Source organism: Ammodytes marinus (genome assembly GCF_949987685.1).
Source record: "Ammodytes marinus genome assembly, chromosome: 3".
In the NCBI taxonomy this organism is placed as follows: domain Eukaryota; kingdom Metazoa; phylum Chordata; class Actinopteri; order Uranoscopiformes; family Ammodytidae; genus Ammodytes; species Ammodytes marinus.
In genome coordinates, this window is record NC_137232.1 from 3985080 (window position 1) to 4009613 (window position 24534).

Consider the following 24534-nt stretch of genomic DNA (forward strand, 5'->3'; position numbering starts at 1 on the left):
GTCTTGCTAAAAAATTAACCTGTATTTATAAATTCTGCCATTACTAAGAATATGTAAAACTTAAAATGTAGATAATTGAAACTACATACAACATTTTTTTTTAAATAATGTTTTTCCTGTTGCTGTTGTGGGCAGTAGATGCAGTGCTGCTGGCGATTGGTGATTATGTCAATCTTATGTCTGTGTCATTCACACATAGGTCTACATCAGGGTAATAGAGAGTCCACATGATTGCACCTTGACCGGTTTTCACCAGTCTTACAAAAGGGGAAAAAACCATAGATAGTAAATAATAGGAAAAAACTCAGCTGTTGATCGCTCGTTAACTCGCTCGCGACACACGGAGCCGGTGAGCGAGCGGGCGAGCGAGAGAGAAAGCTGTCTCTCACTCTCCTCCCGCTGTCTTTCTCACTCTAAATCTGACTTATTTCGCTGAAATTCTCGTAATTCTTGCACTTCTCTCTGTCATCTCTCGCATGATAGCTCACTGTCTCTGTCTGTGAGCCAGCCTGAGCCGGGAATGCACAGATTCGATTGGCTGCCTGAGTAGCAGGAGGCGGGATGGCTTAACTCGAAAGCATTTCCTGATTCGCTAAACCAGTACCGTAAAGTCTAGAAAAGCTGCGCCGGTCAAAATAGAAGCGCCCCGTCAAAATTTTAAATACTTAAATAATTGATTGACTACAGGTCCGGGTCCGTATAGGACGGCGTCTGGGTCCGGACCCGGACCGCGGTCCGCCTGTTAGTGACCCCCGCAATAAAGCATTAAAAATATGTTTTATTTTTTTTTAAAGGCAGAGCTGGACATTTCTTTTTTGTCTGCATCTGCAAAAAGAAGCGCCCAACATCACCGTATTCAGAAAAGAGCAAAATACAGAGAATTTATTTGTCACCAGCTTGACCGACCTAAAAACCTTTCTGATCAATATTTGATCATAAAGTGCCTGATTTAAGTCTAAGTTATATATTGTAAAAATGCATTTTATTTAGTTTTATTAACGTTTTTCAAATTAAGGTTTTGGAAAAAAATTATGTTTTTGTTGGTGTCAAAACAAGAGCACCCTTGGCTGCAGTATTTTAAAAAGTTTAAAAACAATAACTGGCCCTTATTTCACAGCGATAACTAAACTGTTACTGACAAGGAAATGATGGGCAATGCTACAACAATAAGCATCAGTCAGAAATATCAATACATTAATAAAAGTACTGACAAAACCAAACATGGAGGTAAAATAATAAAATGTAACAGTACTGACAGCTGAATGTCAAAAACAAAAAAACAAACTGGGGTGGGGGACAGCAATGACTGAGTGAATAGCACTTCAAATTAAAACTAATGGAACTAGCTCACCAAAAGTACAAAATAAGAGTTTAAACAAATTAAATAGACAATTCAACACCAAAGTAGGGACACAACAGACTGAACAATTGAAAAAGAACACCCAGATTATAACATATTACAAAGAGCTGAAGAAATAGCTGAGCAAAGCAAATGATGTACCGATAAGAAAAGCAACCTACAAGCTCTCATCAAAGGTCTATAACTAATGAGACATATTTAGTTAATAGCTCAATCGCAGTAATACATTTGACAAACCAAATGAACGTTGCAGGTCCTCTTAATCATTTGGAAAATGGCCCAATGTTGTTGATGCTGACCACATGGATCATGTGTCTATGTCCATCCTCAAAGCTCTACTTTTCAAATATCAAATCCCTCCGCCGTCTGTTTGAATCATTAGAGCATTTCCCATTCAAACTGCTCATGAAAATGACATTTAAATGAAAAATATTAAAATCCTCCAGTATTTGTGGAGCCACCTGTACTGTATGTAAATGCACTTAGCAAAGGCCTGTAGTTGCTCATGGTCTTAAAACTACATGATTTCAATGCATGGCAACGATCCAGGAAAAGAAAAAAAAAAGCCGGAGGACAGAGGTGCATGAGAGCAGGGCTGTGTTTTTTTTCTCTTTTAAAACCAAGTTGTTTCTATGCTGATATGTGAGGCCAGCAGGGCTGCAGTGCACTTGATAGGACTTAATAGGACCTTGTTGAGGTTTGATTTCTATTCGTGATATGCATGACGTGTTTTAGCCGCTTTCCAAACAGCCCACACAACAAGTTTGCATGTGTGTTGTGTTTCATTACTCCTATGCAAACAAGGCGGCGGACCTGAGACAGAAAGATGCCCATGAAGAATCAGCTGGCCCTGTGATTGGAGGAGCCCGGGCCCTACACAAGGCCACTGTTGACACAATACAGTGTTTTTATACTGTGTGATTAATGGGACAGAGTACACATGTGACACAGTGTGATTTAAATGTTCCTCAACGGTGGCCCAAACTGTACATTTTATTAGTAGAGTTTGTGAAGGTTTCCAATATTAGGCCTTGTACACTCACCCCCCTCTGGAGACTATATATTCATACATGCAGTGTATGTGGATTATTTTTAAATTTTTAATTTTTAATTTAATTTTTAATTTTAATTATATTTTACAGAAGGATAAAGAGGATTCAGAGAAATCAAATATGTATTGTTGTATTTGTATTTGTTGTGTGTATTGAAATATATACATTTTGATGGCTTTTTTTCTGTTGGTTTATTCAACAAAAATAAGGAGAGACCTAATTTACCCACCGATTTATGCAATGAACAGTAACTAAATGTTTACGGTCAACCTTAGCACAATATACTGTGATACAAAGTTATTATTAGTTTAAAAACATATTGATATGTGATGTATATATTACTTTATCATAAGTAGGTATTCACTCATCTAGTTAGTTCACTTTTTGTAGTAAAAAACAAATATTCAAACTCAATATGCCTTCAGGACTTTTTAGCACACTTATACAAAGTTCAAACCCACCTGTGAATGTATGCACTGTATACAAACTGCTTCTGAATGCCTCAAAACATACTGTACCATTTCATATGGACACGGCCCTATACATATGTTATCAAGCATGCATTAACCATGCATACATTGCTATGTGGCTTAAACATGTAGAATGAGGGTTTAAATGAGGTGATACCTAACACATACATGTGGTGATAAGTGACTCAAGGAACATTAAACACTGTACTACTGTGGATGGGATAATTTTATACTGTAGCTGTGTTGTATGTATGGTGTATGTGTGTGTGTGTGTGTGTGTGTGTGTGTGTGTGTGTGTGTGTGTGTGTGTGTGCATGTGTGTGTGTGCGTGTGTATGTTTGTGTGCAAGTGAGTTTGCGTGTCTGTGTGGGCACGTGCGAGAGCATGTTTTATGTGTTTTGTCTGTGTGTGTGTGTGTGTGTGTGTGTGTGTGTGTGTGTGCCACCTACCCAGAGCGTTTGGTGATGGTGCCCAGGGTCATGGGTTGTTTGATCTGAGCCAGAGGCAGCACCACGGTGAGGCTGGGCAGAGGGGACAGGCGCGGGTTCCCCATGTTGTTATTGGTGAAGTTGTTGTACGAGTCCTGACTGCTCAGTTTGGCTGGAAAACACACACACACACACACACACACACACACACACACACACACACACACACACACACACACACACACACACACACACACACACACACACACACACACACACACACACACACACACACACACACACACACACACACACACACACACACACACACACACACACACACACACACACACACAGGCGTTACTAAGGAGTTTTCAGTGCGTAATGACTCGTATTGGGTGTTCTACCTGAGAGCAAAGCCACATATACAGTCCAATAATGCTGGAGGAACCTTTTATACAGAATTCCTTTTTTTGAATACTGCACATTAAATCAATTTATCCATCTATCTATTCATCCATCCATCTGAATGTGCAGAATATTTTCCCCCCAACCCCTTACACACACAACCCAGGGTTCAAGGCCTCCAGTGGAATGATTGCAAATAACCAGCTCAAGATGCTACATCACAAACGCTGTAGCTCTGCTTCTAGTGCCTGGCAGTCTGTTAATCAAGGCCAATCAACAGGCCATACACACTGCTGCAACACACACACACACACACAAGCACAAGCACACACACACACACACACACACACACACACACACACACACACACACACACACACACACACACACACACACACACACACACACACACACACACACACACACACACACACACACACACACACACACACACACACACACACACACACACACACACACACACACACACCTCGTCTCGCATATACCATGCAGCTCCAGCCAAACATAATCAGGCCATGTCAAAGGGCTTCTTAAAGGCCTAATGACCCTAACCAGGTACAGGTGAGAAGCTGCTAGTTCACCTACTATTTAACTAAACACATAAAGGCAGCCTCCATTTTGATTGTATTGATGGCAGGCAGAGAATAGAACGATATCTGCAGAGAAGCTGGACACATAATAACCCATTTTACATTAGACAGTATCAACCAATTTTATTTTTAAATTACATTTTTTTCTGAAGCCTACTGGTCAGTAAAAAATGTGACTTTGTTTTGGCAAATTCTTATTACTTGTATGTAACATTTTGGACAACTTGAACCTCATTTGACAAAAAATTGGGGCTTAAATTAAATGAGAACCATTTGTTTGACAGGAGCAACTTTTTTGCTAAGTAAACTAGTCAAATGAAAACCGGCCACTGTGTGTTTTGAGTACACTGTTCATGGAAAGACAAGTCACCATTGTTTCATCAGCCTCCATTGTACTGGGACGGACGCACAGTTATCACTGAAGTGTATTTCCTAACCTGGATACATAAGAACAAACCTATACGCATGGCTATAGAGGTATGTTTAACAAGATGGCTTCCTTTTGTAAAGTTGGTAAGAGGACCCTTTAATATAATGAGACAGTCATATAGAAACAGTTGTACATAGAAACATTTCACTATGGGGGGGCGGAGGGGGGATAAGAAATGTGGATTATCTCACAAATACAGTCATATGAAAAAGTTTGGGAACCCCTCTCAGCCGGCATTATAATTGACTCTGCTTTCACAAAAAAAATATAAAAGTGGTATGTCTTTAATTTACCAGGAACAGCTAATTACTGGGATGTTTTCCAAACAAAGATTTTTTGAAAAGCAGTATTTGGTTGTATGAAATAAAATAAAATGTGAAAAACTGGCTGTGCAAAAATATGGGTACCCTTGTGGTTTTGTTGATTTTTATGCCTGTAACAGCACGTAAAACTGATCAATTTAAACACAAAGTTGGTTGGATTATGTTGTTAAGCCTTGAACCTCATAGAAATGTCTGTTTAATCATGAGAAAATGTATTTTAGGTGCCTAAATGTAAGTTGCACTTCTCTTTGACTCTCTGCTGAAGTGAGACAGAATGGGATCATCAAAACTGCTCCCAAAAGATCTTAAAAACAAAGATTATTCATTATCATGGTTTAGGGGAAGGCTACAAGAAGCTTTCCCAAAGGTTTCAATTGTCAATTTCCACTGTAAGGAACGTTGTCAGGGAATGAAAGGACACAGGCACAGTTGCAGTTAAACCCAGGTCTAGCAGACCAAGAAAAGTACAAGAGCGGCATATGCGGCGGAGTGTGAGAATGGTTGCACACAACCCAAAGATCACGTCCAAAGACCTGCAAGAACATCTGGCTGCAGATTGTGTATCTGTACATGGTTCAACAAATCAGTGCAATTTGCACCAAAACATCTGTATGGCCAGGTGATGAGAAGGAAGCCCTTTCTGCGCCCACGCCACAGATACAGTTGCATGGAGTATGCAAAAGCTCATTTAGACAAGCCAGATTCATATTGGAAGAAAATGCTTTGGACTGATGAGACAAAAATTAAGTTATTTGGTCTTTATAAAAAGCAGATGTTTTGGTGCAAATTGCGCTGAATTGTTGAACGATGTACAGATACACAATCTGCAGCCAGATGTTCTTGCAGGTCTTTGGAGGTGATCTGTGGGTTGTGTGCAACCATTCTCACAATCCTCCACCTATGCCGCTCCTGTTTTTTTCTTGGTCTGCCATGCCTGGTTTTAACTGCCACTGTGCCTGTGTCCTTCCATTTCCTGACAACGTTCCCTACAGTCGAAATTGACAATTGAAACCTTTGGGAAAGCTTCTTGTAGCCTTCCCCTAAACCATGACAATGAACAATCTTTGTTTTTCAGATCTTTTGGGAGCTGTTTTGATGATCCCATTCTGTCTCACTTCAGCAGAGAGTCAAAGAGAAGTGCAACTTGCATTTAGGCACCTAAAATACATTTTCTCATGATTAAACAGACATTTCTATGAGGTTCAAGGCTTAACAACATAATCCAACCAACTTTGTGTTTAAAGTCATCAGTTTTACATGCTGTTACAGGCATTAAAATCAACAAAACCACAAGGGTACCCACATTTTTGCACAGCCAGTTTTTCACATTTTATTTTATTTCATACAACCAAATACTGCTTTTCAAAAAATCTTTGTTTGGAAAACATCCCAGTACTTAGCTGTTCCTGGTAAATTAAAGACATACCACTTTTATATTTTTTTTTGTGAAAGCAGAGTCAATTATAATGCCGGCTGAGAGGGGTTCCCAAACTTTTTCATATGACTGTATGTTTGTAATCCTGTGACAATAGATATAACAAAACAGCGTGTGCTGCCAATTCAATGGGCCTATACCATAGGATAAAATTCCAAGTCCAAGTGCTTTCAAAAGGAATAAAGAGCAAACCTGTGGGCGCACCACAATACACTCTCTGAATGTTTTCCCCTTGTCCCATTTGTTGCCTTAATAGATGAGTGACAGCCACGTAACACAAAGGAATGAATGGGAGGGAGGAGGGGGGGGGGCACAGGGACAAAGAAAACAAGGCCCACATCAAAGGTTACAATAAAGGTAAAAGGAGGAGAGTACCTTGTCATTATTTATTATAAGGGGGCTGAAATGCGAATGCGAGCGGAAAGGGACTGGCTGAGTGTTTTTTGGTCCAGTCTTTTAGATCATTAACGTGTAGCCCTGAGTTTCATTAGTCCTGCCAAAACCTAAGCTTTGTGCTCCTCCAAAGAGGGGCCTGTCTTTAGACCTTCCGCTGGGCACACAATGGCTGGGTGACCTTCTGAAGAGGGGGGGGGGGGGGAGAGAGAGAGAGAGAGAGAGAGAGAGAGAGAGAGAGAGAGAGAGAGAGAGAGAGAGAGAGAGAGAGAGAGAGAGAGAGAGAGAGAGAGTGAGAGAGAGAGAGGAGACCATTACGCAAAGCTGTCCTCCATTCCCCTCTGGGTCCGAATAACAGAGTTGTGTGTATACCAGAGCAGCTCCTGAAAAAAGCTCCTCTTCACATTTCAATAGTGCTGCTACACCCACAGAGCCTAGGCTAGCCACCTTTTGTGTTGAGGGGAGGGAGGCAGACGAAAAAGAAAAAAAAATAAGTCTGTTCAGGAAGCCCCCTGAAAAGCCATAATGGTGCTTGAGCTAAGAGGGGAGTGGAGGGTGGGGGTGAGGGGTTGGGAATGGAGGGGTGTCGATGAACTTAGCAACGTCCTCACCTAAACGGACATTTCACTGCAGTCATTCCACCAACTTTAAAGCCTCTGGAAACCTGGTAAATGTATGATATAACACTGGTATATGTTCCTTTATAAGGCAATTTTGCACGATCTGCCTCCTTATTTGTGTTCTCTAATGGTTCCTAAAAACAGTGCTCGTATCACTCGGTCTAGCAGTTTGATTATGTATAACGTTCCTCGGACTCGCACTGCGTTTGGTGAAAGTGCCTTTAAATATTTTGCCCCCTCATCATGGTGTAAGCTACAGGAACACCTTAAACTTGAATCCCTTATCACCATGAACAATTACAAAAGCAGGATTAAGGACTATTTAACCGCAAACTGTACATGCCCGGTTACTGAACACTGACTTACTGCCAATGAGATTGATGCTTTGTGACTTTTTATTTTATTTTTATTTACTTTTTAATTGTGTTTTGTGTCTTGTTTTAAGTGTGAAATTTAGTTTTTTAATGTGAAACTTTTACGTTTTTATGCTGCCTTCTTGGCCAGGACTCTCTTGAAAAAGAGATTTTGAATCTCAATGAGTATATTCCTGGAAAAATAAAGGTTAATAAAAAATAAAAATAAATATCAAGGTTGGGTGTTTTAAGAAAATCTGAAATGAATGTTCGTAAAGATTATATATTATCAGTGCTATGCGTTACCAGTCTTCCATGTGGAAACATTGGTATGGTTGTCTCCTTTAATCTTGTATGTCTTTTTTAAATGGACCTCGAGCCTCTCGAATAAAGCTGGTTGATTGATTGATTATAAAAACAGTTTTTTTTACCTGTCTAGACTGTTTGACAGGACCGTGTGGGTGCGTCCGCATTAAACAGTATCCATGGCAAAACAGTCATTGTTTTTATAGAGAATTTTGGCAGAGAACACAGATGTGATGGGCTCAAAATAATAAGAACCAGGACATAGCCAGCCTCATCTCAACCAAATGTTTGTCAAGTTGATCAGACTTAAAGCTGGGGTGGAGGATTTGGGGAGAAAATGGCAGTTGGGATAGAGATTTGAATCCAAATACCTCAACTGCTCCACTTGTTCTCTTTGGTCCCTCCCCTATGGTCCCTCCCTGACACGCTCTACACCAACAAAGTTGAGCCAAAGTGAATGGACAGTCCCAACAGCCAATACGAACAGAGAATCGGAGCCTCGCTCTGATTGGTCAAAGTGTACAGCTCATGTTAACTTTGACCAATCAGAAATCATATACCCCAGCTTTAAATGACACAATCTTTCATTTGGATTGATAAATATGCCAAACTACTTTCAGATTGTTCCTAGCATGGGACTCACTCCCAAATGACATAATTAAAAGGAAGTGGATTTATTGGGGCGTTAAAGGAATAGTTCAACAAGAAGAAATGGTCACTCATAGCTAGTTAACTTAGCTCAAATACTGCTAGTCAATGGGTAGCATTGGCCTGCCTCTGCCACTTAGCGGTCATGTGTGCTCGTTGTGACCGGTTCATTTACCACAATATGTTGCACTCTATGGGCCACATCTACTAAGAAGGGATTTCAGGCGCTTATAGCTCAATAAATTGCGTAAATATAGCGCCCACAATCTGTCCCGTTTTAGCACTGAATCTACTAAGGAATCTGCACTAAGTATATACCGGCGCTAACACGCTCACAAAGTTTGGCAGCTGGGCGCAGTTTGCCCTCGGTTGTCCCGGGATCAGGAGGGGTGGGTGACACAGGGAGACACTATGAAAAAACAAAGACGCTCCTTTGATTAATATTACAAAAAAAAGACCTCAAAGGACATTCTCATCCCCCACTTCTGTGCCGCAGCATGTGATGCAACATTTTGAGTAGCCTATGGATTCCATGCTGGGCTGCAGGAGAAGGGGTCGCGGATCCACGTCATTAACTTGATGCTCTGTGGTATTAATTACACTATGAAGATAATGTTGTCTGGGGCACGGTGAAGACAAGCAGCAGTAACAGGTCTCTTCCCAGGCGGGACTGTTTCAGACAGCACCGTGGACTTGGACGTGTAACTGCTCCACTGTACGGCCTGTTGCAATTAGCGCTGGCCTTTGAGGATAAGGCTTATATGTACTGTATATAGGAACAGAGCAATTCTGCGCTGGATTTTAAATATTCCCTCATGTAAATACATTCAAATGGGCCAGGAGCACCGTTGACACTGTCTGCGCAAATTTCCGCCTTTGCACGTCCTCTGTGGATAGGACGTTATTTTTTTAATGTCATTTGCACCGGTTTAGAGGCCGCAAAAGTGTTGCAATCCTTGAGTGGATGTGGCCCTTTACTATTTGCACTTGGCGCATGTGCACTGGACTGTTTCCTTCTGGTATGCAATTCATTCTAAAATGACCTAAAGTGCATTAATTAAAGAGCACAACGCAGCGTGGTAAAAGTCCTTAAGAGTTACAGAAATGGCTTACGTCGCCTTCTCTTGAACCCGATAGTAAGGCAACAAGCTAAAAATAAAGAATGTTCCCTAAAAAATAAGCCCTGCTGTGGATTGTAGAACAGGTGTGGCTGGAATGTGATGGGGTGTGGGGGGGAGAAGGCTGGTGATCACTGTTGACTAAACCTTCATACCATGCTGTCACTCAAAGCCGTTGGCTCCTAAACTACCATGGCCCCCCAGTGAAGACAAGTTAGTTTGGAACGTGTTAGAGATCACGAACGGGGAGAAGATGATACAAGAGACCAGACAGCTCGGATGGCTGAGAGACAGACAGACCGACAGCAAGCGCGCGCGTGTGTGTGTGTGCGTGTGTGTGTGTGTGTGTGTGTGTGTGTGTGTGTGTGTGCGTGTGTGTATGTGTGTGTGTGTGTGTGTGTGTTGCAGACAGATTTCCTGGATGTCGAGGAAATCTGTATGTCATCTGTTTGTCTCATCACTCATGTTTTTGTGGCATTCAGTCAAACAAATGGACTTGATAAATTGACATAGATAAAAATGGTTTAGGGATAATTAAGTCGCAATTACTAAAAGGAATACAAAGCAATTCAACCAACAGGGTTGAAAAGGTGATTTTTAACCTGAATAAGGTCAAACTGATAGAAATGCTTTTGTAAGTGTGTATGTTTTAACTACAGATAGAACACAAAAACCAGGCCAGTGGCTCTCATTTTTCTAGCAAGCTCAATGTGTTATGGTGAAGTGGATGTGGAAAAACAGCTGATTGCAACATTGTTCTCCAAGTTTGTTCACTATGTCACTGAGTGCATAATACAATTTAATGTCATTGAGATGTCATTGCAACTTGACTGGCTGTCATGTGCTATTATGTTTTTATTCATTTTGTTTGAACCCGTCTTCAAGTCCTATGTCATGTTGTATTGACAGAATAGATGTGAAACCTGAATCACTATTGATAACATTTCTTAAAAATTATGACAATGGTTGATGTTAAGATACAATTATTGTCACTTCCTGTACAATTATTAATGCAACGGTGTGGATCTAAGCAGTGGGCCAAACACCTGCCTGCCTGTCTGTCTGTCTATATATCTATCTTCTTTGCTGTTATCTTCATAGAGGGTGGTTGAGGAGATTAAGGGCATGTGTTCATCTACCTGTCTGACGGTGGGAGCTAAAGTCAGGTCAAAGTTTGAAATGTACAACAGAACCATGTGTGTGCTTTCTTTTTTGTGTACATTTGACATTACTTTACTTTTACACAGACTTTATTTGAGAAAAACATACTCAGTAAGCAGAACAAAAAAAAGTTGAGTTTAAGTTTTAATTTACATCTCCAAAAGGGATTAAGTTAGCATAACATTAAATGAATAACTACACAAACAAACTGCTCTATGTTAAATACACTCACTATTTATAATGATCTCCTCATGTTGCATCTACATTTAGTAACCTTAGTTCTCCACTAGTGCTGAGGTATCAGAATATTCATTATAATAACTCAAAACGTTAAGACAAAGTCTGTGCAGAGAAAGGTAGCGAGGAGGCCGGAGAGAGGAAAAAAAGGCTGAACGAAGGCTATACTACAAAGAGATAGAGAGAGAGAGAGAAAGAGCTAGACAGATGAGAAGCGTCTGGCAGACAGATAGCCCTTAGACGGAGGCCATGATTTGATTAATGAGCGGGGCGTGATGTGCCCGAGCACTGATACATGACATCCCCATGGAAAGAAGATCCATCAATGCAAATCCAACTCTGTCGCCCCGTCCGTCCACAGAAAAAACTCTGACCCTGCCAAAAAAGTCACACTGTCACCTGACCCGCCGCTCTCTCTTCCTCTACTTAATCCAACCATCCATCCCGCCAGCTCTCCATCCATCTATCCATCGCCTCACTGTCTCAACAGCATTTGCATTCCCTTCTCACATTAAGCCCTTTCTCTCCCTCTCTCTCTCTATCCTTCGCGCTCTCTTCGGCCGCCCCATGTCACGCTATCTCATGTTGCTCTCCCCTTCTTTTAATACCCAATTTGCATCCAATACAAGCAGGAGGCTTTTCCAACGGAGGGAGCTGACGTGCCAGAAAAAAAGGCGGCCAAGCCTTCTGAAGACTGTGTATGTCCACACAAACACTGTGTCTGATTTGAATGGTTCTGCCAGAGGGGATATTTCAGTCAAAAGGAAAAAGGGAAAACACACTATAGCCAGGTCTGGAGAATAGAAGAGTGTTAGGAGGCAGCGGGTTGCGCAGGTGACATGTTGAGTGATGCTCTGGGAAATAGTATAGACCTTGGAGCTGGGGACGATATTACAGCTGTGAGATGCAGGCAGGGAGAGAGAGAGGGAGAGAGAGAGAGAGAGAGAGAGAGAGAGAGAGAGAGAGAGAGAGAGAGAGAGAGAGAGAGAGAGAGAGAGAGAGAGAGAGAGAGGAAGACAAGAAGAAAGCTACCATGGCCCAGCAGGGGGAATACTTTTATGGTTGAACCTAGACGTTTGTGCTTCGTAAAGATATTTTTGGATTGAAGTTGGATGTCTTTTTTCTTGCTTCCTCTTCTCATGGCCAAAAAGATAAAAAGTTAAACCCTTTGCTGAGGGGTCAATGCCAATTTCTTTCATGGGTGTAATAAAAAAAAACGTTGCAGCCGATCAATGTGTTCCACAGAACCCAAGTCTTGTCACACACAGGGTGCGAAAAATGGCAAGTGCAACTGCCTTTGCTTTACACTATGTACCGTGGCTTGCAAAAGTATTCATACCCCTTGAAATGTTCCACATGTTGTCACGTTACAACCACATACGTACATTTATTTTATTGGGATTTTATGTGATACACCAACACAAAGTGGCGCATCATTGTGAAGTGGAATGAAAATGAAACGTGGTTTTATTTATTTTTTATAAATAAAAAACTGAAAAGTGTGGCGTGCAAAAGTATTCAGCCCCCCTGAGTCAATGCTTTGTAGAACCACCTATCGCTGCCATTACAGCTGCAAATCTATAGGAGTATTTCTCTACCGGCTTTGCACATCTACAGACTGATATATTTTGCCCATTCTTCTTTGCAAAATAGCTCAAGCTTCAGATTCAGCATCAGATTGGATGGAGAGCGTCTGTCAACAGCAATTTTCAAGTCTTTCTCAATATTCTCAATTGTTTTTAGGTCTGGACTTTGACTGGGCCATTCTAACACGACTATGCTTTGATTTAAACCAGGGGTGCCCACAAGTTTTCAGCTTGTGAGCTACTTTTATAATGACCAAGTCAAGAAGATCTACCAACTATAAAAATGCAAAACATATTAGGCCCTGGGGCTGAGAGGTTTCGTAGGCCCCCTGAGAGTCCGTCTTACAACACAAAACGTGTAATATTTCTTTTGATTAATAAACAAATCATTTTAAGGTAGTACTCAGGACCTTTTAGGGGGTTCTGGGGTCATGCCCCCCCGGAAGAAAAATGTGAAACTTTTAAAGTAAAATGTATCAATCTGGTGCATTTTGAGAAGAATACTAAGGCTAAATCAGCTGTGTCCTATGTGAGCTATTTAGTACTATTTTCTGGAATAATTTGGGGACACAGAATTACCAAAAAGCAGAAAGAAAAAATGTACAGGTTTAAAAAATCTCTCTGTGAAGTCTTTGTATTAATTTTTTTAATACAGTATAGCTCAATATAGGCCCCTGCTCTTCGTAGCCACGAACAATGTAATTTAAAAAATATCAAAAATGTACTGGTGCCAGATCTATGTATGCCCCCCCTACCTACTAAGGTTAGGGGCCTGTAATGAGCCAGTCAATTGTTTATTTGTTTAAATAAAGTTGTTAGGGGTCTTCAAAGATTAGGAGCCTATATTGAGCCAGTATTTATTTTATATATATTTGACTATCATTATATTGCTGCTCTGTACTCCATTGTTAACTGCATGTTTATTCTTTTAATTATCAGTCAGTATTTGATCTTGTTCCTGTCGTTTTTGTTGTTTTTAAAAAGCCTCCTGTTGAAAACTAGCATATATGCTAATACACTGAAAACAATGCATCTGGTTTGTCCAATGATATTGTCATGTCTATGTCAAATAAAATATACAATTCAATACATTTGCATGGTGAATCATAATCTGGAACCTATAACAATGGCCTAGTGACGGTGAGAGCTTGGCTATATAAGATAATACTTTCTACATAAGGCAAATGTATAACGAAGCGCTTCCAATTCTAATGTTTATCATGAACTTTATTAAAGTACAGGCTGAGGGGCGCTCCGGTGGTGTAGTGGATAGAGTGTGTACCATATTGGCTCCGGCCTTCGTTGCAGTGGTCGTGGGTTCAAATCCGAACCGTGGACCTTTACTGCAGGTCATCCCCTCTCTCTCTCTGTCTCCCCATTTCAACTCTGTTCTATCTAAATAAAGCTTCAAAATGCCAACAAATAATCTTTAAAAAATAACAATACTTAGGAACTTTTGTGCTATGTTGGTAGCATCAAGTTTCAAAAGTATCAACAGCAGGCAGTGGAGGGTTAGCTGTGTATGGTGTAGTGTTTCCAAACCAATATGAATTGTCTTTGTAATTTCCTTCAATCAATGTGATGATGAAGCTTGATATATGAGGTATTTGATTTGATGGATAAGACATTTTCTTATTTGAACTATTAACAATTTCTCAATAGATTTGTTTCCTAAATTGTAAAAATAATTTTATTTTATTCAGTTTTATATAAAAAGTGTTACATAGTATACATAAACTAAATCACAGTCCTAACTCAACTGTCCTTACTGTGGCACTGTCTGACGTCATCAATTAAACAGCATAACTGTGTACTTTAAAGGTCACATATACTCATTGTCAGATTTCGAAATTGCAATTTGGGTGTATACTAGAAACTGTTGTCATGGTGTAGTGTCCAAAACTTCCTTTATATTTTTTTCAGTGCCATTGCTGAATCTCCTCTGTTCAGCCTCTGTCTGAAATGCTCCATTTCTCCGTCTCTTTAGGCCCCGACTTCCAAAATGCCCAGTCTGCTCTGATTGGCCCTGAATCTGACTGCTAGTTTGAATCTAACGGCCAGTTAAGTGAGGTTGGTAAGAGGGGGAGTGGCTTTTCATCTTATGATGTCACAATGGGAGATCTGACTGGGGTTTTTGAACACAGGGTTCAGAAAGATGGAGGATAAAGAGGGTTTATTAATCTTGAAAAAAATAATAAAGTGTTGGAAAAGGGTTCAAACATGTTGTTATTTACAAAATATTATGTTGATATTGGTACTAAAACACTTTTCTTTAAATTGATGTTCAATGACTGACCAATGTCTGTAGACGAGTCTGTCTATCACCACCCTCTATCATTCATTCCTTGTCCAAGTTTCCCAAGGAAGAAGAATGAAAGGGAGAGAGGGAGGGAGGGAGGTAGGGGGAGCTGTAGTCTTACTGTTCTACTATCCCAATTCCCCAAAGTATCATTATTAAAACACTCACTTCCACTGCAGGGGGAGGAGAGAGAGAGAGGGAGAGAGAGAGAGAGAGAGAGAGAGACGCCGTGAGGAAGGATAAAAAGGGTTGAACACAAAGGGGGAAGAAAAAAAGAAGAAGAAGAAGGAGCGGGGATCCCCCACTGGACTGAGTGAAAACAAATTAAAAGAGCCCTTATAAAACACAGATGCTGCAAAGAAAATAAACTTCACAAGATTTACTGTTTTTGCAAAGGAATTGAAAGACTGGTGGAAAAGCCATCAGGCCCTATTTTTTCCTCTTTTTCCCTTTGCTCTCTCAGGTAATGATGCGGCAGATCTATCTCCTCAGTTCTCTCTCTCTCTCTCGCTCTCTCTCTCTCTGTACGGTGTGTATCTCACTCGTCCGCTATTTTCAGTCACAGTTAAAGAGTTGGAGGTCAGGCCCGGCCTGTGTGAAAATGGCTTCCTGCCCGGTCCCACCGCTCCCAAAACGCATGCTTAACGGGGGGAGGCTTTTATTAACAGCCCTATTTGGGAAAGTTTTTTGAACATTTTGTAATTTTTAAAATACATTTCTCATGTCAGTGAGCTAAAAAAAGAAAGAAAAAAACACATGCTCGACAACAGCAGAAAAAGAAATCCCAGGACATGATTTTGTCTTAATTTAGTCGTAACACTCATTGGGGCGTGTGTAAGATACGTGCTGCATACAACAAACAAGTCCAGCGCTTTAGGAGCTCAGGGCCTTTTTGTAAATTTGTAATGGAGAGGGGGGAAAAAACTCAGCAAGACAGAAGCACAACATGTCTGCATGCAAAAACAACTCTGACAAAACAACCATACTGCATCATAAGAAAACTATCAGGTAGAAAGGAACTCCTGCAAAAAACCGACAGACACAGACACAGACACACACACACACACAGCACTCTGAAATCAGATCCACAAGTTTACAGCATGTCAGTATTTACAAGGCTTCATCAGGCAGGACTGAGTCACCAGCAAGAGGAGATGGGATGGGGGGGGGGGGGGGGGGGTCGGACAGCACCACTGGATCAGATGACACCCACACTCCAACCATTTGTGTGTGTGTGTGTGTGTGTGTGTGTGTGTGTGTGTGTGTGTGTGTGTGTGTGTGTGTGTGTGTGTGTGTGTGTGTGTGTAGCCATCATCTGATTTGGGTCAAGGAGCTAGTACCTCACAGTAAAGAGGGACGGGTTATGGGCAATGATTGGATGTTTGGGAAAGCAGGAGACTGTGTGGGGCGGTGTGAGGAGGGTGGGGGTACAGTGAGTGTGTGTGTGTGTGTGTGTGTGTGTGTGTGTATGTGTGTGTGTGTGTGTGTGTGTGTGTGTGTGTGTGTGTGTGTGTGTGTGTGTGTGTGTGTGTGTGTGTGTGTGTGAAGTGTTCATATTGCACACAAGTACACAGGTGCACATAGCTTACACACTTACAAACCAATTTAAAGAGAATCGTAGGGACAGAGCGTTTGATCAGATGGGTTCTTACTTGTTTTCCTAACTGGATACAAAGCTGAACTAAAGTGTTGCCTGAACAAACTTGATGATAGATAACTGTACTTATGTAGCCTAACCTCAAATGCAGTGGAGTTGAAAATAAGGTTTACATTTAAATGATTTTAGTGTTTCTAATGTATGTACAATGGTGTAAAATTACACAAAAGGAAACTAAAACTCATTATTTTAATACATCTGAGATCTAAATTAAGACTTTTATTTTGTATGTTTTGGCTGGATGAAGCAATGATAAAAATGAAATAACGTATCCAGGACAAATCCATGCTCAATGTGATGAGAATACAAAGAAAAAAGAATTTCATCATCATGTTATTCTACAGCAGCACACACTAGAAAATGTATGTAATATTCCTTCTACATAATATATATAAATGTTTTCCCCCTTTACAAAACAAACATTTAAAAAACAAATGTCTATTCAGAAATGAGCCCTTTGTCATAATGTGATTCTAAACAGATGAGATGTGTGCTTGAAGCCTCACTGAGCTGTCAATATGTCTGCCTCTAACTGTGTCTCCTTGTATAATCCTGTGGTCCCAAGCACAGTACACACTAAGACACGTCACAGCCTGCCACCACTGTCTGTACATGCTAATGGATCAAACGGAGCAGGACAGACTGAATGTTGCTACCTCAATTATGTCACTTTAAATGCAATTTTCTTTATTTTCTATTTTATATATTTTTGTATTATCTCTGTTTTATCTAGAGCCGCCCAATTTCTTCCCTAAAGATCTCTCATTACATTTGTCCATTTCATCAATCAATTTGTCCCACCTGATTGTGTTTACCTGCTCGATTTAAGCAATGCAGCTCAGGGTTCACATACAAAAGTTGGCAAATCATTTGTTTTATATGTTTTAGCAATTGACTTCTGGAAAAGAAAAATGTTGAATTGATAAACAAACATCTGTTATTTCATACAAGAAATACTGGTATTGATAAAAATTAATGAATAATAGTTAAAATAATCAAAATTACTTCCAAGCATACTTTCAAGCAGCACTGCATATATATATATATACTTTCTGTATATAGTGTATCTTTTATTGCATTTTTTTTTATAAAGGCTTACTTTTTCCGGCTGTATTTACCTGGTGTAACAGTTGAAATGCCAGTGCCCTATAGAAGCGCTCTTTAATTCTGCACTGCACAGGTGCTGTATGTTTAGAATGGCAATAAAGTGTTTGAATCCTGAATCTGAATTGTTCAGCATTTCCTACATGCTCATTATATTCAAATGGAGACTCATTTTCCTGCAGCTAACATTTTATTGAGGTACAGTAGGTGTGCTGCTAATTATTTCATCACAACAGTCAGTCTCCTTTCATATGCACTGATCAAACGTCACACACACACACACACACGCGCGCACACGCACGCACACACACACACACACACGCACGCACACATCTGAGTAGCAAGTAAATTGAAAAATTAAGAAAAACAGAAGGAGTGTTCTTTTAAGAATTTTAGAATAGTGAAATTAATGTTAGTCATGTTCAAATATGACAATAGTAGTTTTAGTTTTCCACAGACAATCCGGTCATGTACGCTGCAATGAGAAAAGTGTGAATATTTGTAAGCCTGTATTTAGGTTATTTTGAATTGGTTGCATATATTAAATACGTTCCACCTACAATAGATCAATCGGTCCATGATGACATTTGGATTATATTTAATATAAACTGTATCCTGCTTCTGTCATTTTGCCAATCATCAGATGGCTGAGCAGCACCCACACTTGCGTAAGGGAAAGAGTTTTCCAAAGGCCTCCAGATTTTGGGGGACACAGAAACTATTTTAAAGAGATAAAAAAACAAAGAAATGAATGAATGTAAAAGTTAATGTGAGTGGGTGACAATGGCAAAGGCTTTGTTTGAGCTTTTTCACAGTGTGCAATACACACATGGTAAGTAAATAAAGCTGGGAGCCACACGTCCCTGTCTGTGTACTGGCAAAAGGCAAGCTTCATTTTCTTTATCTCTACCTTCCAATTTTACAAATCAAATAATGACGAGTGCAGTGGCAAAAGCAAAGCAGTGATAAGAGGGTTTTAGTGGTTGGAGAAGATTTAGTTATTAGGGTTTCCTTATGAAGAGGACACAAGGTCTCTCTGGCCGAGCCCAAAACGCTGAGGCCAAGATACATATTCCATGGCACTGTGTATTTTTGGTGGCTTTAAAAAAATCCCTAAAAGTACAGGGGTAGACTAATTTTCAGGGTAAACAGCTTGTTCGATTGCAGTGCGGTTTTTTTCGCACTGAGCTCTCAGTTTATTGACTCAAGCGTTTTGTTTTTTTTTTTGCTGGGGCTCTGGCTCCTCTGCCGACCACAGGGAGAAAGAAAAAGCCTGCTGCCCTTAGAGCGGCTAACACTAGCTTTACCTTTTTGATGGCACACAACTGTTAAATCAGCTGTACTACTGAGTAATGTACAAAGCCTAATCCTCTTGACTATATGGGCAGGTTTGAGCAGGGTAGGAAGAATGCTTTTAAAAAGAGCATCTGCTGCCTTTTAGAAAGCCATTTGTCATTTCCTATTTCCTGCTGACTTTGTGTCATTTGTAGATTAAATTGTTACAATATACACGGTGGAATTTAAGTTTGATGACGGCGGCGGCGGCGGCAATGTGTCCAATGAAATATTAGAATGATGTGAATAAACACTGCCTGGCACTTCGTTTTCATACCAGTTGAAAAATGAACTATCACAATATAAAAATATCTTCACTTCATCCATCATCTTATTATGACAATAATTAAGAAAAACAATAGAAAATGACAGACATTACACCTATAGGATGTCTCCACATTCAAAAGTGTTCAGACTGCCCTAACAAAAAAAATGAAAGAAATCAAGCTGCAAGTTGTTTTAGCTGGAGGAAGTGACCATTCATTAAAAAAAAGCCATAGAAGTTCCCCCCCGCTCTTTCTCTGTTGTTAGATTTGTATCAAGGCAAAAGGCCTGGCAGCACAACTCAAGCCTTTCCCCTCTCTCTCTCTCTCTCTCTCTCTCTCTCCCTCTGTAACCTGGCTGGATACCCTGACCACACAGTGCCACACAGAGGACAACGATGGTACTAAAAAGCCAGGGCTGCCACCAAATTTTAATGTGAAATTATGTGGCTTTAATTATAACAAAACGACTTCCATTTCTTCATATATTCTCCCTGATATATCAATGGGTCCCTTGATAACCCCCCCCCCCCCTCCAGTATATGTAATATGTAATAAACTCTTTCCTAGACACGGTTCTTCTCTTATTTCCCCCAGATTATTTTACAGTTTTGGTTTAGCCACGGCTTCCTACAATGACACACAAGCACAATAGAAATGTCCATGGCTAAAGCAAAGACAGAAAATGACTACAAATCGTAGACAAATGTAAGAGTGTGTGTGTGTGTGTGTGTGTGTGTGTGTGTGTGTGTGTGTGTGTGTGTGTGTGTGTGTGTGTGTGTGTGTGTGTGTGTGTGTGAGAAAGAGTGTCCAACTATAGCTTCAAAGGTTGCTTTTAACATTATATTCAGTTTTTTTAAAAACAATCCCATCTCCACAACCTTTACAAAAAGGAAGAGTAATGTGTTTGATTGCTGGCGTTTGATGAGGAAAAGTTGGACCATTGAAGTGACATATCAGAGTAAAAGTACAAACACTGGTTAGGTTGCTCCAGGCAAAACTAAGAAAGACATGTGTCACACACTTTATAATATATTTATATATTTGGATCCCCTGATGTGGATGTACTCTCATTTGTGTCATAGAGAACTGGAGGCTTACAACCATACACAGACAGAGCTTTACTTTAATTCAAATGTATGTGTCAACAATATATCTGGTTGTATTTGGGGCTTGTAGATAATGTTACATATCACAGACAGAGACATTGTATGAAGGCAATGTCCCTTGTACTATATCTGTATAGAAACAGACCCTAGCATTTGTACACACATGCATACACGCCTATTCTGATTGGGGGGACAGGGTTGTCAAGTTCAGGCCAGTAAGGCTAGTTGCATCATCAACCTCTATCATAGCCAATACAATGGGATGCAAGACTGAGAAGGGTTGAAATGAAAAAGCAACGTTAAAATTTAAAAACATGGTGAAGATGTGGCGCTTGTGGTGGCTTTACAAAATGCTGGTCAGCTCGGTCTGAGGACGGAGCCTGATCCAAGGCAGACAGCTCATCATGGCCACTGAAATCTGGACAAGTCATCCATCTCACCGCTGCATTCATGCTGTTTACACGTTTTAGAAATGAACAAGCTATATGCTAACGTCCTCTGTTAAAACCCATCTGCTATCTGTGTGGAACAGAGGTTTTTCGATATACATCCTCAGCTTGTACTTTGACACTAACTTTCCCGCAAGTATATATATATATATTTTTTAAACAGGGTCGCAGTGAGGCCACGTACACTGTACATAAGTGTCACACACCAGCCGTTATGAGGTAATGCTTCCTTGGCACATAAGACCCTCTACATAAAGCGTTGGTGTTTTTCACCGCGGGGGCCCCGATGAGTGAGGGGGAGAGAAGGGAGGGCGAGATAAAACAAAAAGTCTCAAACCCAAATAAGCAAGCCGTCAGCCTCTAATAGCAGAAAGGAAGTGTCCCTTTATCAACAAGTGAATTAACAGTTTCCCGTCACACCTTGTTTTCTGCCTCCCTCGCTCTCTCTCTCTCTCTCTCTCTCTCTCTCTCTCTCGCTCTCTCTCTCTCTCTCTCTGTGTCCCTGTGAAGCCGGGCCAATGGGACCACCAGGGCTCCACACTGCAACACTGAGGAAACTAATCTGCTGCACTGACTAATAGCCTCTTGTTGATGTTCTACGGGTTTGGGGAAGTGTATGACCAGCGCTGTGTACACACACACACCAAAGGAACACATGTGTGTTCAAAAGAAATATGCACTCTAGTCTCTCCAGTCATAGCTGTCATGAGAGTGCTGCAGGAAAGTGCTTAAAAGAAAACGGCAAAAGTTGATCCCTAATCAGTAAATGAAGGCCTGATCTCCATATACAGCTCTTAAAGCTGTAGTGTGTAACATACAGAGAAACACAGAGAGAGTTATGTGGAGCTGATAGGCTTAATCAACTTTGTGTCAACTTGTTTTTGCGATGGCTTGAATGTAAACATACATTTATTTTATATGAAAGAGTTACGCACTATAGCTTTAAAAAAGTGCACAACTTCACAAGGAAACATGAGCGCAGATCAAATAAAGAAAGCAAAGCCGAGTCTTAGGTTATTATGATGTTTTTGGAGCACTCTCAACCTGTTTGCACTGCACACTACATTATTATACAGTACGGCGGCTGGATCTGAAAGACATCGGGATAATAAAAAAGCTCCAGAGTGGCTGCCATGTGCCTGGTATAGCCTCAATAACCTCTGCCCTGCGCGGAGAAAACACTGCACTCACTAATCAAACCCTGTGTGTGTGTGTGCGCTGGGCCCGCAGACAAAACCTCACTTTACGGCGTGGGACGGTTACCATTTTGGGTCATCACCTCAAATGACAATACATTGATCACACAGAGAAGGAAAAAGGCTTTGGAGGTGGGCTGGTTTGCTGTATACGGGAGAGAACACAAATAGCTTATCCAGATTTTAACAGTGACAAGAAGGCGACGGCCAATTGCGGTCCTTCTATTTTTAGAGCGAATATGCCGGCGGGCCCCGGTGGCTGGCAGCTTTGAATAGGATGTGTACTTTTTCTACAGTTTCCTTCCCAAAAATCAACGCTGGTCCTGGAGCTGGCGACAATCACAGAGCAGCTGTTGTGGCTAGGTGGGCCCGGCCCCGCCTCACCCTGCTTTGCTTTTGCTCTGCCAGGGCAAAAGAAGAAAAAAAAAAGAAACGCCTCCGCTTGCCCAAACTTCACACCCAAGCGCACAAAAACAGGCGGAAAGCACACAACAAAAGCAAATGTTCCTAAATGTGTTTGCATCCGCAGAAGAATTACACAAATGATGGAGTTTTTTTTTTATCAAGTTTGGTGGTGGAGGAGAGGGGGGGCTGGATTTCTAAATTTAAATGTGGCAGGATGCCCTGGAGCCAATTTATCTTCACAATAACAGACACACAGAGACCTACATGACCCAGGCTGACTAGAGATCTCACTGGTGAACTGACAATGACCTAGCGCCGTATGCAGTTCTCTGGTTCCTGGTTTAAATACACGCTTGTGCTTCTGGGGGTGAGGATCATCTTGTTTTGGGGTTGAAGGAGATTGTCTGACAAGTGTTCTTTATCATTGACTTCATTTTTTAACACTTAAAGAAGCAACCAAAAGCACACTGTACAGTAGGACACATTAAACAGTGCATAATCTGGAGAAGACCACCATAGGAACATACAATTAGAAATGACTGCGCTGCTAAAAGGGCACTTTGATAAAGTCTTTCCTTATTTTTATTTTTGATCACACTTTGAAGAAGATTAGTACACCTGTTTCCAGATATGTTGTATCATTGGTATACACACAGAGGTGTGCAGAAATATGCCATGATAACAACATAGCTAGAGATATATGTTCTTCTGAACATATAACTTAAAATATATTCTGCACTATAGTACAAATGTCTGTCTTCATGGAAACTGAGTACTGGATATGTTTGGTTGACAGAACTAATGCTGTGGTAGTTATAACGTTTTACAGTTCTTATTTGTATAACTTTTTCAATTACATCACAGCGTGAACCGGCAGTGAGACGTGCCCGTTTGTAGCGTTCTCTCTTCTGATTGGATATTAGTTGTGGGATCCCCGAAAAGTTTATTTGCCGATTACATGCAGAGCGAGTGACTTAGAGATCGGCTTTATGAAACGTGCACACTATATAAGTGATCACTGTATGAATATAGAGCGATTCAACACTTACATTAACACAAATATATCGCTTACAGCTTCTAGTATAAAGAAACATAGAAATCCTTTTCATTTTTGAGTGATTGAAAATAGGCAATATCATATCAGTCACTTATGCATGCTGTTGCTTCATACATATCAAATGTTCAGTGCGTCTTATGTGGCGCGAGGCTCCCGGGGCAGACATAGCCCACTTTACAAAATAAGGAGAGGTCAGTGTAACATATTGAACTTACAAAGTGCTAGACATGACTATATGACTGAGGTTGTAACACTAGAAGTACACACAGTAACTCCTAGCTCACACAATAAAAGGGGCTTTGTGGGTTTTCTTTCTTTTTCTTTTTATCAGAATGTGAGCCCGTGGTCCACATGGTATGGATTAACACCTTGATAAAAGCAGGGCTGAAACCTGACTTCAATTTCCTGTAGGATTATGTTATACACGGCTGAATATGAGAGTTATGAAAAACTTCTATTTTTCCCCCTGAAGAGTGGAGTAAAGCCTTCACCGTATAACTCCACTGTAAGCTGGGATTCTGACCTGCTCTTCTTTTCTGTACTGGTCCATAAAACAATGCTAAGTGATAAGTTCATCATCTTCACGTGTAAAGACACGCAAGCACAAACACACACACACACACACACACACACACACACACACACACACACACACACACAATAAGGTATCACTGTGAGGACTAATTGTTGACAGGTGGCTCTAATGCTCTCCTTTGAAACT

General features: G+C 40.7%; 1 protein-coding gene across 2 annotated transcripts in view; it reads right to left on the reverse strand.

Moving 5' to 3' along the window:
- The window catches only part of bcas3 (BCAS3 microtubule associated cell migration factor), a 382954-nt gene that overhangs the window by 269515 nt on the left and 88905 nt on the right, over positions 1-24534 (reverse strand). For both annotated transcript variants that reach the window (XR_013845568.1, XM_080053534.1), the window contains exon 16: positions 3332-3482. Coding sequence is in view for 1 of the 2 variants with exons in the window: in XM_080053534.1 (XP_079909660.1) it covers positions 3332-3482 (151 nt within the window). In the remaining variant the exon portion in view is untranslated. The remainder of the gene's footprint in view (positions 1-3331; positions 3483-24534) is intronic.